Genomic DNA, 13,961 nt, shown 5'->3' on the forward strand with positions numbered 1-13,961 from the left:
GTCATAGCAACAGGTCCGTAAGCTTGAACCTGCTCGCGAGCAGGCTTACTTCATGTAAACAGGATTAGATCGCGGCTTTATAAGCGGAGGTGATATGGGAAGTCTTTCGCAGACATGTCTTGTCCATTTGTACGACAGCAACCTGTTGCGGAAGGTGCAAGAATAATTCGAAGAGCTTTTCGAATTAATCGCGTATTGCGGGATAGACAGGATCCTTTAGCGCAGCGCGATAGCGTCATTGTTGAGAGATACCGATTTTCTCGTGAGGGTGTTATTTACATCATTCATTTGTTGGAACCACACATTACGTGTTCAACACGGAGGAGCCGGGCTTTAACAACAGCACAGACTGTGTGCATTGGCCTGAGATTCTTTGCGAGTGGCACGTTCCTTTACACTATTGGAGATGCAGAGAACTTGGGGAAAAGTGCTGTCTGTCGTGCCATTCGCAAAGTTTACCTGGCGCTCAAGCAGTTTTTAGGGTTTTTTGTGGTATTTCCAAGCCATTTAAGACCACAGGTTGTAAAACAGAATTTTTTTGCTATTGCAGGTACATTTATAATTGTTAATGACATGCAATCATGACCATACCAATAAGTATGACTAACAGTATGTGTCCTTCAGGCTTCCCTAACGTGATTGGTGCCATAGACTGCACACACGTCCCCATCAAGGCCCCACCAGGCCCCAATGAGGGGGATTTTGTGAACCGAAAGGGATTTCACAGTGTAAATGTGCAGGTAAATTACGATTACAATTTATAATATTCCTGATTAGTAATATATTACTTGAAACAAAAGTAATGAAATCAAAAAGTATGCAGTTGACTGACTAAAATCTCTTAGATGGTGTGTGACTCTATGTTCCATATCACCAATGTTGAAGCAAAATGGCCAGGATCAGTGCATGACTCAAGAATTTTCAGAGAGTCACATTTATGCACATTATTTGAACGTGGTAAGGGAACATACATTTCAAGCTCACAGTATTATACACAGCATTATGCTGAGCCTAACAGAACTGCATTTTTCCATTATACAGGGGATTTTGACGGGATCCTGCTTGGAGACAGGGGCTATGCCTGCAGGCAGTATTTTATGACGCCCTTCCCTGAGCCAAACCCTGGACCTCAAACCCGTTACAATGCAGCTCTAGCCAGGACAAGGGCACGCATTGAAATGACCTTTGGGCAACTAAAGGGAAGATTTCAGTGTCTGAAAAGTCTGAGGGTTGCACCTGACAGGGCCTGTGACATAATTGTTGCATGTGCCATATTGCATAACATTGCCACCATCAGAAAGGAAAAGACCCCTGTGGTGGGGGTGCAGCCTGATGATGACGTCCAGCCAGTGCACTTGGACCAACCTAGTGGCAGAGCTGCACGTGACAGAATTGTAGAACACCATTTTTCAATATAATAAAAGACAAGACAAATATGCTTCGTTCCTTGAGTTTTATTTAAAATATTCTTTATAAAGAAAAGCCAGCGAGTCATCTTTTGCCTGCAATAAGAGAAAGTTATGTTAAGTCAGAAATACTACTATGTTTGAAATAGTGTATTAGCACTTACTCTGAAGGTCCTTTTGAAGCAACTCTATCTCCAGTGCAATTTTTCTCTTCTTCAAGTTGTCGAGTTCTATTTCTCCTCTTAATTTCTCTTTTTTCAACTCAAAATACTCAATTTTGTGTTTAAGATGCCGTTTATATAGGCTACGGATGTCACCCTGTGTAATTTCGTGAAAAAAAGGGTCAGAACATGCCTCATGCAACAAAAGTAAAAGTACAACACTGCCCCACCTCTGTGTCAGCAGTTCTTTGTGCAGACTGTTCTGGATGCTTTTCTGTAGGCTTTTCTCTAGGTTCGGACTCCTGCAACTCATGTTGCAGATAGAAAGAATAGGTACACAAGTATATACAAATGAGGGTAAAGTTATTTATGCACTTACAGGTTCTTCCAAAGGACAATCTGAGAGGGTTTCTTCACTGTCCTGTGCAATGGAAATAAATGGGTATTACAAAGTGTTGCACTCTTTCCTTGTGATGTAAAAGTTAAAAAAACACAACTTACTGCATATGCTTCAGCCACCACTTGCTTGGGAACAGGTAAAAGTGTTGGTGTATTATCTAAAACTGCACAAAAGAGGGGGGGGATAATGTCATTACAATTTACTACACTAAACGAAATTGTGATTAATAACTCATGGCAACATATTTTATATGAACTAAAAGTTTAGAAGTTTTCACTTTCACAAACATTTCAAATGACTGTACCAGCCATTTGGATTATACTTTTAATGCAGCAACAAACCATTTTACAGTGTACTAAGAGAAATGAAAGCTCACTTAGCCTACCAGTAATGAAGGTGTGGCTGCTACTGGTCCCTGGCTTTGGGTCTAAGGAAGAGCTGCCCCCAGGGATGCCCTCCACAATGGGTCGGTTTGAATTCAACCCAAGGGCCAGCTCTTCTGCTGGGGTATATTGTGGGGGTGCAGGACCACCACCTGTTTTTTTTCTTTCAGCCTTTTTCTTGGTGGCTGTTATAGACAAACATATCATTTAACAGTGGCTTTTAAGAGGAAAAAAGTGGCTTTTTAAAATAAGGACTGTATAAGAAGTAAAGGATACCATTTTGTAGAATATTTTTGTACTTCACTTTTACTTGTTCCCATGATCTAGTGACTCCCGTGGTGGCTCTGACATAAAAGATCAAAGTTTATGAAATAAAAAAAAATACATACAGTAGAAAGTGATAGAAACATCTAACATGGAACACTTACGCATTTAATTTGTCTGCTACTTTTTGCCAGCCCTCTCTCCTGGCTTTTGCAGACTTTGAGGTGTTCCCTGGTGTTTTAATTAAATTTTCAAATTCGGCATAACCTTCTATTAAAAGCTCTTGTTCTGCTATCGTTTCTACTATCGATACATATCCCCTTTTAAACAAGCGCATGAACGCGCAATTATCTCAGGTAACTCAATCCAGTGATACTAATCATATCCGGCAGGTGTTTTCGAAGAACCCAATTAGCCGGATCATGATTAGCAGGATGATATCATCTCGGATGTGTCATTTGATCTCGGATGTAATAAGCGACGTACGAAGAACGGGCCCCTGGATAGATACGTTTGTTTTGCTGTATGTTTGTTTCATTTAATGACTTAAATGTGTAATGATCTTTATGGAAAGTGTTTCTTTTTGCTCTGTATTGTGTCTGTTAACATCAAATTCTTTGGAAAGGAAGTGCCTCAGCTGTGTTTGTTTAATTTGTTTTATAAAACTTGTTCCTATTCATCAAAGCAATACCTGAATCTTATTCTTTCTGAGATTCTGATGAAACATCTGTATAACACAAGAGTCTGTGATTTAATCTAAAGTTCAAGGGGACTAAATATGTTAATGGACACTGCAAAGAGATGTATTATTATTATTATATCAAATGTGTATAGATATGTGTTCAACTTTCATATAATCATTATTGTCAAATTATGAGTAAAAAATGTCAAACATTTCATCAAAGCTTATTTTTAAAAATATATTCCATATATGCACAATGATTAAATACATAGTTACAATCCATTATTGTCCTTTTATTTTTATCACATCTTCTCTTTCTTTAACGTTTTCAATGTTTTAAAGGTTACAATTTGTCAAATGAAAAGTGAACAGTTTGAAATGTAATTATTACTGTGTATGTTTTAGCGGCAACTACATAAACTTCCGGTAGACCTCCACAAAGATTAAATAACTGGTTTTATTAGTAGTTTTAATTGAATTTAATACAAATAAACAATATGAATCTAAATTAAATTGTATATTATAATCCGACACAGACCCAAAGTTAACTTTGTGTATCTAATGAAACGATCTATAGTTATATAGCTAATTTATTTATTGTATTACATTCATACATCATTTAATTGACATTTACACATCTGACAGATGCTTTTTTATTTTACATTTCATGTCCATTCTCTTTGAATCCAACCTATGACCTTGCTGTTGCAAGTGCCTGTTGACCTGCAGAAACTTACAAGTTTATCTTTTGGTTTAAATATCCGTTGAGAAGAAGCCAGAGGGTAAAAATATCAGTTTCCAACTTCACAGCGCGCATGCGCTAAAGACAATTACATAATCATGTTTTTTTTATTAAAGCAACTTGAAAAATACACTTTCGTATACAGTTATGTCATTATACATACAGAACTAAAAATAAAAAATATGAATAATAGAATGAGTGCCAATGGATATAAATAATGACATATAATATGTTTTTTCATCTTCAGTATGATTAGTGAAGCCTGAATGGCGCATTTATTTTTTTATAGAATTACTATTTAAAAATGCTATAAAACTATAGAATAATTAACATTATTATTATTATGGATATATATTATAAATCATTTTTTCACATGGCTAGTTTACATAACTCTGGCTCGAAGCAAATTTCCTGGCCGTGTTTACAACTATTTTTTTTTACAGCAGTATTGATTTATTTTTGTCATAAGTTGTTTTCTTATTATATTTTATTGTAAATGTATACAATTCAATTAAAACTACTCAACGGATTCCTTCCGGAGTCAAATAAGTTAGGTTTGGGCCAAATGTTATTGTTCGAAAAAAACATCGTCCCAAAGGTAACCTAGCAACATGATAGACCAACGTCAGCACTCGAACGAAGACGTTTTTAGCGAGTTATAAACGGACTTCAAGTTTACTTCTCGACATTTAGCGTTTAAAGATGTCTCTGTTCAGCGATTTTATCGACTTGCTCCGGTGTCTTTTCTCTTTCTGCTTGTCAGATCAAGTATCGACTGAATTGGATGAGGAGGAATCGTTTAAAGATGCAGCGGTAAGAGATTTATTTGATTTTAGCATCACAAACCTGAATGTTGTCTTACATTTGACAATAAGGAAACCATTACTGAAATGTTTAGGACATCTTAAATACATAATCTTTATTGATTTATCTCATCGGGCTCGTGAAGCAATTAAGCGTTTAATGTAACGATAATGTCAGTAACTTCAGTGTGTGTAACTAAAGTGCAACAACACTTTACGTTTCTTGTCACAATTTAATATTAAATTGTACCTGTTTATTTTATTTATTAAATTGCTTCACTTGGGATATTTATTGTAGTATGTAACATACATTATCACATCATACTACACAATATCGGCTCGATATGCTACTGCTGGCCGAGACGCTGTTTTTAGTCATGATTGCAGGTTTAGATTTTCAGCGTCTTTTTTAACCGACAAAAGCTAAAAAATAAAATGCGATTGTCCTTAACTATTTCCTCGCCAGACTTTTAAAACAAAAGTTGCCAGCCTCCGCCAGCACTTTTTAACATTTTCACTTAACTTTAATGGCTCACAGTACATAAAGAATATATGGACAAACAATATGTCAAATGAAAGAACAGAGTCTCTGCTTTTAAACAAAGGAACCCATATTCTTCTATCTTCATTTTTTTGTTACTACTTAGATGTGGGTAGGTTTCTTCAAAAATGCATCACTTTGATTAAACAGCTGAGATAATTAACGTTATTTGTCAAAGATTCCGCCCAGTTTACACTCAGAACAATCATTAAAAACCGATAAGAAATATACGTTTTAGGTTCTGCGATTCTGTACTTTTCCCCAAAGGTGTGTAACAGCTCCACCTGCTGTATAAACACCGATTACCGTAAAAACTCGTCTTATGAGGGGAATCGTTTTTTTTAAAGATTTGCTATCACTGTCTTATTGATCTCATCATGTTCTACAGAGTGGCGCAGACAAGTGTAACGAGATAGAGGACACAAGTGAAAATGAGGAAAGTTCTGAGAATGAAGAGAAGAAAGAGATGAGCAGTCTCCTAAAGATGCCATCATTGCCAGAGCCAATATTGGTTAAAGAGGCATCTGACCCTCCAACTCCACCATTCACTGAAATTAAAGCCCTGCCATCGGCCGGACCAGTGATGTTTTACCAGGTCCTTCCAACCTCCACTCTACCCGCTGATAAGATCAGACCTATGTTCAGACCTCAGCTATCAGCAGGGGAGCCAGTACGTTTTTACCGAACCTCACGACACTTCCAACCCCTGCCTACGATTGAAGAGTCGTCTCTGGGTGACAGGATCTTTCCAGAGTCAGTGGCACCAGCTGGCGGGATGCAAACACTACCATCTGTGAAAGCACCGCTGCTGGTTCGTGAAAACCCAACCGCGGTATCAGATGAAGTGATGTATCTGCCTTCCTGTAGCTCAGTGGTAAGAGCATTGCGTTAACAACGCAAGGTTGTGGGTTCGATCACAGGGCTTGCAAAACCTATGTAAAATGTATAGGATAAAGCAATGTAAATCGCTTTGGATATAAGCGTTTGCCAAATGCCTAAATGTAAATGTATCTAACAAGTTCTGCACCCTTTCAGCCGTCAGAGGAACAGGAACTGATGATTCAAGTAGATCATCGCATCCAAATCCTTCCACGTTCTTCATCCACCTTACTGTTTGACCTAGAGGATATTGAAATTGAAAATGAGTATGTGAAGTACACTGGGAGGACGATCGGTCCCGGTGAGATGAAGACTTCACATCATAAAGCGCTGGTGGTTGGGATAATGCATCTGAAAGCTATAGGGAAGTGTTGGATGGAGAATGACAGTGAAGACCAGAAGCCAGTGCCTCCCATCCAGATGGACAAGGTTCAAGACATCACTGATACACATGAGAACGACACAGAGTCATATCCCTCTTCCTCAAAGATGGAAACAGACGTTGCCCCTCAGAAACCAAGGGATCGAAAGACAAGGTTGTTCCATGTCAATCCTTCCTGTCGACCCAAGACATAGACTCAGCAACTGAAGACTTCCTCTTCTCTCCGCGAATGGGTTGAGCAAAAGATCAGGAAAAGAGACGAGAAGAAAAGAAGAAAAGAGAAGATGTTACTGGAAAGACAGCAGCTGCATGAGCGATACCTACACGATCCAAAACTGAAACATCTGTGGGTCAACAAGCACAACCGCTTCAATAGATCCGTCCATGATGAGGTTTAGAGACTGTTTGACTGTCTCCTGTCTACTGCCATCATCTGACCACGACATCAAAACCCCTTGTGCATGGAAAACCCTTTGTGCATGAAAAAAAACCCTTTGTGTATAAAAATACCCTCTTGTACATGGAAAACCCTTTGTTCATTATAAAAAAAAACCTTTGTGAATAAAAATACCCTCTTGTACATGGAAAACCCTCTGTGCATAAAAATAAACCCCTGTGCATGAAAAACGACTCTGTTTACTGTCTTATCTTCGGTTCCCTGAGAAGCGGAAGACACTCTTTCCCTTACCACTTTACTGAAGTCAATAGTGCAAAAGGATCCACGTCGGGAAAAGAATCTGATCCTTCCGATCAGAATGTACAATGAAAAAAAAACGGATTCCACCTGTTTAGTTGAAAGCACTACCGGAATCTTCCGTTTGCGTTTCTCTCAAATCACTGTGGTTCGGGTGGGTAGGCTCGCCATCTCGATGTCAAAGGGTTCATCCAATCGCACAAAAAAACCTGACCTGTTCACACAAACAGCATCTTAAGCATCATACACATTTGCACACCATTTCTTTTAGAACAACGCAATGTATACTCTTTACATTCATCAATCAACCATATATATATATATATATATATATATATATATATATGAAAATAGTATTTAAATACTCTTTTTCCACTAGTCATCACATATATAACATACCAGAATATGTCAATTTGTACAATATAACATTTAAGTGCTTAAATGGAATATTTTATCACCTTTCACACTTCTTCTGAACTATTTCACACTTTAAACACTTCAGAAACATTTCAAAACCTTCAACAAACAAATATAACATCCAGTTTTCAGTAAATTGAACAATATTACTCAAAAACTCACCAAATCCGGGTGTATTATATGTTTGATAACCGCATGGATTTACAGGGGTTCGAATCAGAAATCGTCAATGTTAATATCGCAATCTCGTTATAAAAACAACCCAATATAATCAAATAATAGGTCTACAGCATAATATATATATATTATACAGATATTAGAAAGGATTATTTAGATATATGCCTTGGATTGATCTTGGATTTTTTCTCTCGCTCGCGATCAGCAAAATGCGTTCGCGTCTTACTGCTCCCGCGTCTCGTTTCTATGACGTCACGCGCAGTCGCAGTTTAAACTGAATATATCATTTCAGCATTTAGTCATTTTATTATTTATTATATTAAACTGCAATGACTTTAAGCAACATTCTATTTAATCCTTTTTACAATATGTTAGAATTATAATTATTTGAAAATTATATTATTTTCTTTCTGTTTCTCATATAGCAGGATTCTAACCTGTGTTACATTTAGGACATCTTAAATACATAATCTTTATTGATTTATCTCATCGGGCTCGTGAAGCAATTAAGCGTTTAATGTAACGATAATGTCAGTAACTTCAGTGTGTGTAACTATAGTGCAACAACACTTTAAGTTTCTTGTCACAATTTAATATTAAATTGTACCTGTTTATTTTATTTATTAAATTGCTTCACTAGGGATATTTATTGTAGTATGTAACATACATTATCACATCATACTACACAATATCGGCTCGATATGCTACTGCTAGCCGAGACGCTGTTTTTAGTCATGATTGCAGGTTTAGATTTTCAGCGTCTTTTTTAACCGACAAAAGCTAAAAAATAAAATGCGATTGTCCTTAACTATTTCCCCGCCAGACTTTTAAAACAAAAGTTGCCAGCCTCCGCCAGCATTTTTTAACATTTTCACCTAACTTTAATGGCTCACAGTACATAAAGAATATATGGACAAATAATATGTCAAATGAAAGAACAGAGTCTCTGCTTTTAAACAAAAGAACACATATTCTTCTATCTTCATTTTTTTGTTACTACTTAGATGTGGGTAGGTTTCTTCAAAAATGCATCACTTTGATTAAACAGCTGAGATAATTATCGTTATTTGTCAAAGATTCCGCCCAGTTTACACTCAGAACAATAATTAAAAACCAATAAGAAATATACGTTTTAGGTTCTGCGATTCTGTACTTTTCGCCAAATGTGTGTAACAGCGCCACCTGCTGTATAAACACCGATTACCGTAAAAACTCGTCTTATGCGGAGAATCGTTTTTTTTTAAAGATTTGCTATCACTGTCTTATTGATCTCATCATGTTCTACAGAGTGGTGCAGACAAGTGTAACGAGATAGAGGACACAAGTGAAAATGAGGAAAGTTCTGAGAATGAAGAGAAGAAAGAGATGAGCAGTCTCCAAAAGATGCCATCATTGCCAGAGCCAATATTGGTTAAAGAGGCATCTGACCCTCCAACTCCACCATTCACTGAAATTAAAGCCCTGCCATCGGCCGGACCAGTGATGTTTAACCGGGTCCTTCCAACCTCCACTCTACCCGCTGATAAGATCAGACCTATGTTCAGACCTCAGCTATCAGCAGGGGAGCCAGTGCGTTTTTACCGAACCTCACGACACTTCGAACCCCTGCCTACGATTGAAGAGTTGTCTCTGGGTGACAGGATCTTTCCAGAGTCAGTGGCACCAGCTGGCGGGATGCAAACACTACCATCTGTGAAAGCACCGCTGCTGGTTCGTGAAAACCCAACCGCGGTATCAGATGAAGTGATGTATCTGCCTTCCTGTAGCTCAGTGGTAAGAGCATTGCGTTAACAATGCAAAGTTGTGGGTTCGATCCAAGGGGCTTGCAAAACCTATGTAAAATGTATAGGATAAAGCAATGTAAATCGCTTTGGATAAAAGCGTCTGCCAAATGCCTAAATGTAAATTTATCTAACAAGTTCTGCACCCTTTCAGCCGTCAGAGGAACAGGAACTGATGATTCAAGTAGATCATCGCATCCAAATCCTTCCACGTTATTCATCCACCTTACTGTTTGACCTAGAGGATATTGAAATTGAAAATCAGTTTGTGGAGTACACTGGCAGGACGATCGGTCCCGGTGAGATGAAGACTTCACTTCATAAAGCGCTGGTGGCTGGGATAAAGCATCCACCACTGAAAGCTATAGGGAAGTGTTGGATGGAGAATGACTGACAGTGAAGACCAGAAGCCAGTACCTCCCATCCAGATGGACAAGGTTCAAGACATCACTGATACACATGAGAACGACTCATAGTGTCTATATAGAGTCATATTCCTCTTCCTCAAAGATAGAAACAGACGTTGCCCCTCAGAAACCAAGGGATCGAAAGACAAGATTGTTCAATGTCAATCCTTCCTGTCGACCCAAGACATAGACTCAGCAACTGAAGACTTGTAAGAGGAGGAATGGACTGGTTGCTCTCCGCGAATGGGTTGAGCAAAAGATCAAGAAAAGAGAAGAGAAGAAAAGAAGCATCTGAAACATCTGTGGGTCAACAAGCACAACCGCTTCAATAGATCCGTCCATGATGAGGTTTAGAGACTGTTTGACTGTCGTCTGTCTACTGCCATCATCTGACCACGACATCAAAACCCTTTGTGCATGAAAAACCCTATGTGCATAAAAAAACACCCTTGTGCATGATAAAAAAAAACCTTTGTGCATAAAAATACCCTCTTGTACATGGAAAACCCTTTGTGCATAAAAATAAACCCTTGTGCATGAAAAAGACTCTGTTTACTGTCTTATCTTCGATTCCCTGAGAAGCGGAAGACACTCTTTCCCTTACCATTTTACTGAAGTCTAATTGGATAGCGCCAGTGAAAAAAAATTGGCCAATTTTCGAAAGACATGCAACAGTTTGCAAATACAGACTTGGCCGTATAAATACGATGCATTGCGACAATACCTCAGTATGGCGTTAGAAATTGGACAAAACTACATGAGCGTGTAAACACAGCGGGCAAGCAGATTACAGCTGCACGAGCACACTGAAAACGCTTGCGCGTTAAATGTGAAAATATAGATATTGCAAATATCTAATTCGAACACGATAATCAAGATTGTGCACTTCAATCAACACATGCGAGGGAAAATAACAAACCGTCGAATTAAAGTAGATCGGGGGATTCTTCACGCGCGCGACTCATTTTGACTTTGTACTAAGGGGGGCGGGACACTGCGATTTTGTGACAACAAATGCATTTGGCCCTGCTCCTTTCTGGAACAACCGTTGTGATTGGCAGTTACTCCGGCCCTTAAGTCGATGACAGAAAAGGAGAGATGGCAGAGAAGGATTTTTTAATTGGGGAAAAATAGGATCTAGGAATTCACATTAAGTAATAACTGGTGCAGTACCAGTGGTCACCTCTTTGTAGATTAGCGAATAGTAAAATGTGCACGCGAAAAATGTTAAATTCTAATATTATATGTAACTTTATATTATAACAGATTTAACAAGTCTATATTACTGGCTAATCTACAAAATGGTGACCACTGGCACTGCACATTTGTTATGGCTTAATGCAGAGCAGAAGTGCTTCCATATAAATTGAAATATATATTTATTTACTCACCCAGTGTTTCTAGTAATTCTCCTTACTGCACTCATTTGTTTTACTGCATTTGGGACAACCTATAAAATATAACCTTATGGGAATTCCTTAGATCCTATTTTTCCCAATTCTCTGCCATCTCTCCTCTTCAGTAATCAACTTGAGAAGTCAGCAACAGCCAATCACATTGGGAAGTCCAGTCAAAATGACTTGCGCGTGCGAAGAATCCCAGTTCGCACATGCGTAGAGTATAACTTGTGCGTGTAGTCAATACTGTGCATGAGCGATCTCCTGTGATTCAGGTGTTTGTTATTTCCACTGGCAAGTGTTGATTTACATGCATAATCTCAAATTTAACGCGCAAGCGTTTTCAGTGTGCTCGCGCAGCTGTAATCTTCTTATCCGCTGTGATTACAAACTCACATAATTTTTTCCCATTTCTAACGCCATACCTCAGAATCTACGAGAGAACGCCTGCACAGTTGTTAACAGGTCGGACTACGCAAATCTCTCGTTGGCGCTACTCAGGGAACCAAGGTTACGGCAGTAACTGGAGACGTTGCCTATCGAGAGCGGTCTCTCAATATTGCAGAGCTCCACATTGGGAACGGGACACAATGTCATCTGTTATTGACACCAGGCCCAGCGAACAGCAGGTTCTGGAATGCTCCTATCTATGACGACATTGATAGGTTGAACACCACCTCCGCAGAAAAGTATCAACGACTACTTCTCTAGCACCGCCCACTGGTTCGCACATGACAGAATAGATAGAGCGAGCAAGCCATAAACAAACATGCCTTTAAAGAAAGCTAAATATTGTGCCATCCCTAGTTGTGGAGGAATAGAGTTGCATAAACCGCTGCATAACCTTCCTTCGAATTTCGATATTAGATATACTAATTAACCTAATATAAATCTGTTGTGTAACGGTTTGACAAACACACTTCTAAAGCACACTTGTTTTTTTAAGACATTCCTGCTTCCCTGAGCACGCCCCCAAGGAAAGAATGAATTCGGCGAGAGTCCCGTCTGGTCGTGAGGAGAGTATCACTACAGGTGAGGCATCAGAAAGTTTGTCAGTATTTTATGAGATCCAAGCACCTGTGAGAAGGGCATTGTGTGTTTTCACTGTCCGGGAGAAACCTGTTGACTCTGTGGTGCGAAAAGCAGGCGGTTACGTCATCGCGGGGGGAATGCGCTTTGCGTTTGTTCACTGGGTCATGCACTCCATTACAACAGCTTCCCAGCTGGACAAGGAGAAACCCAACGCTCGCTTCAGTGATGGAGAAGTAGATAAGCCGAGAGGTTCTTTCCAGGTATATACTCGTAAAAAGTACCATTTATGTGGGAGACTCTATAATAGAACAGCGCATTAGCGTTTGCTTTATGCTAAATGTATAGTGATATAAAAGTGTAATGTATTGCAGTTCATTTTATTATATCCACGTTTCCCCCAGCGTGTCCATGTACCATGGGAATGGAACCGCCGCCGACCGTGATGGAGAGGAAACAGGTGTCTCTGCATACGCTTTATTCTGAGCGTTCTTCATCACTCTGACCAGGTGGACATCTCCAACACTTTGGACGGGTCACTGGATCACTGCTTCTTTTACCACATCCACAGCCAGACTGGATGTCTGTACTGTATTTATTTTTCAGGCTGTGTGTGTGTGTGTGTGTGTGTGTGTGCGCGTGTGTGTGTTTAATTAAGCTGACCGTAGAGGGGTTTCCTGGGCAGAGCCCGATGAAGACATACCAGACGGTATGTGTATGGACCCAGAGGGTGTCAGTGGGTCGCCTGCTACCATGGAGGAAGAGATTTGCGCATTGACCCACAAACAGGTGTGTGACTTTCTCAATCCCTTTGCCATTTGTGTTGCCGGAGGAAAATGAACCCCACTAAACTTGCATTTTGAGACCATTTATTGGAGTAACGGCTTTAAAGCGGCCGTCAATGACTTTTGGCCAATACTTAAAGTCAACGGACTTCTTTCAGGCTCCTGACTGCAGACAGTGAAACTGGCAGGAGAAGACCACCTCGTGTTGTGCAGGTGGAAAGGATCACGCTGATCTGTACGTCGCCATCACCCCGTTTAAAGACATGGATGGAGATTCACTGGCCATACAGCCTGCGGCTGGCTGCTTATTTAAGGTGACATAGCACATGCTGTAAGGTGACATCACGGGTTGACATCATGACTGACACATAACATCCTTTATTCTCACCGCAGGTCACGGTTGTGGGAGTGACGGCCATTCCATCGTTCTCGTGTACTGGATAAAAACCAAGAAGACAGCCATGATGCTTGCTGATCCGTTACCATTGTTTCTGCTGAAACAACATTGATTATTTAACTACGTTGTAACCGTGCAACCGTCGCTTTAATGCAGGATAATGTAGGACGGATGAAAATCTTTGTTTCGTGGTATTACACACAGGAAAATATTTGCCTTAAACTGATTTGAATG

General features: G+C 39.4%; 2 protein-coding genes and 1 pseudogene across 8 annotated transcripts; 2 read left to right on the forward strand and 1 right to left on the reverse strand.

Annotated features, from left to right (window-relative positions):
* Positions 1-114: 114 nt before the first annotated feature.
* LOC130433942 (putative nuclease HARBI1) lies at positions 115-1,387 on the forward strand. Its single transcript, XM_056763750.1, has 5 exons — positions 115-550; positions 625-740; positions 846-957; positions 1,042-1,322; positions 1,370-1,387. Exons 1-5 carry the CDS (start codon positions 115-117, stop codon positions 1,385-1,387), a joined length of 963 nt encoding a protein of 320 aa, XP_056619728.1.
* A 51-nt stretch (positions 1,388-1,438) lies between these two features.
* LOC130434616 (uncharacterized) lies at positions 1,439-8,161 on the reverse strand. Of its 7 annotated transcripts, none has more exons than XM_056764869.1 (9): positions 7,917-8,161; positions 7,428-7,551; positions 6,410-6,501; positions 2,353-6,314; positions 2,069-2,130; positions 1,947-1,988; positions 1,798-1,875; positions 1,571-1,724; positions 1,439-1,502 (listed from the first exon to the last, which is right to left on the reverse strand). In XM_056764869.1, the coding sequence occupies exons 4-9, from the start codon at positions 2,555-2,557 to the stop codon at positions 1,492-1,494; spliced, it is 552 nt and encodes a 183-aa protein (XP_056620847.1). In that variant the 5' UTR covers positions 2,558-6,314; positions 6,410-6,501; positions 7,428-7,551; positions 7,917-8,161; the 3' UTR covers positions 1,439-1,491. The 7 variants fall into 7 exon arrangements, with proteins under 7 accessions (XP_056620847.1, XP_056620843.1, XP_056620845.1 ...); XM_056764865.1 differs by having other exon boundaries at positions 6,410-6,859; XM_056764867.1 differs by having other exon boundaries at positions 7,332-7,551.
* A 4,338-nt stretch (positions 8,162-12,499) lies between these two features.
* LOC130433943 (regucalcin-like) lies at positions 12,500-13,774 on the forward strand (annotated as a pseudogene).
* The last annotated feature ends 187 nt before the right edge of the window (positions 13,775-13,961 follow it).

This window comes from Triplophysa dalaica, chromosome 13 (assembly GCF_015846415.1).
Source record: "Triplophysa dalaica isolate WHDGS20190420 chromosome 13, ASM1584641v1, whole genome shotgun sequence".
Lineage (NCBI taxonomy): Eukaryota > Metazoa > Chordata > Actinopteri > Cypriniformes > Nemacheilidae > Triplophysa > Triplophysa dalaica.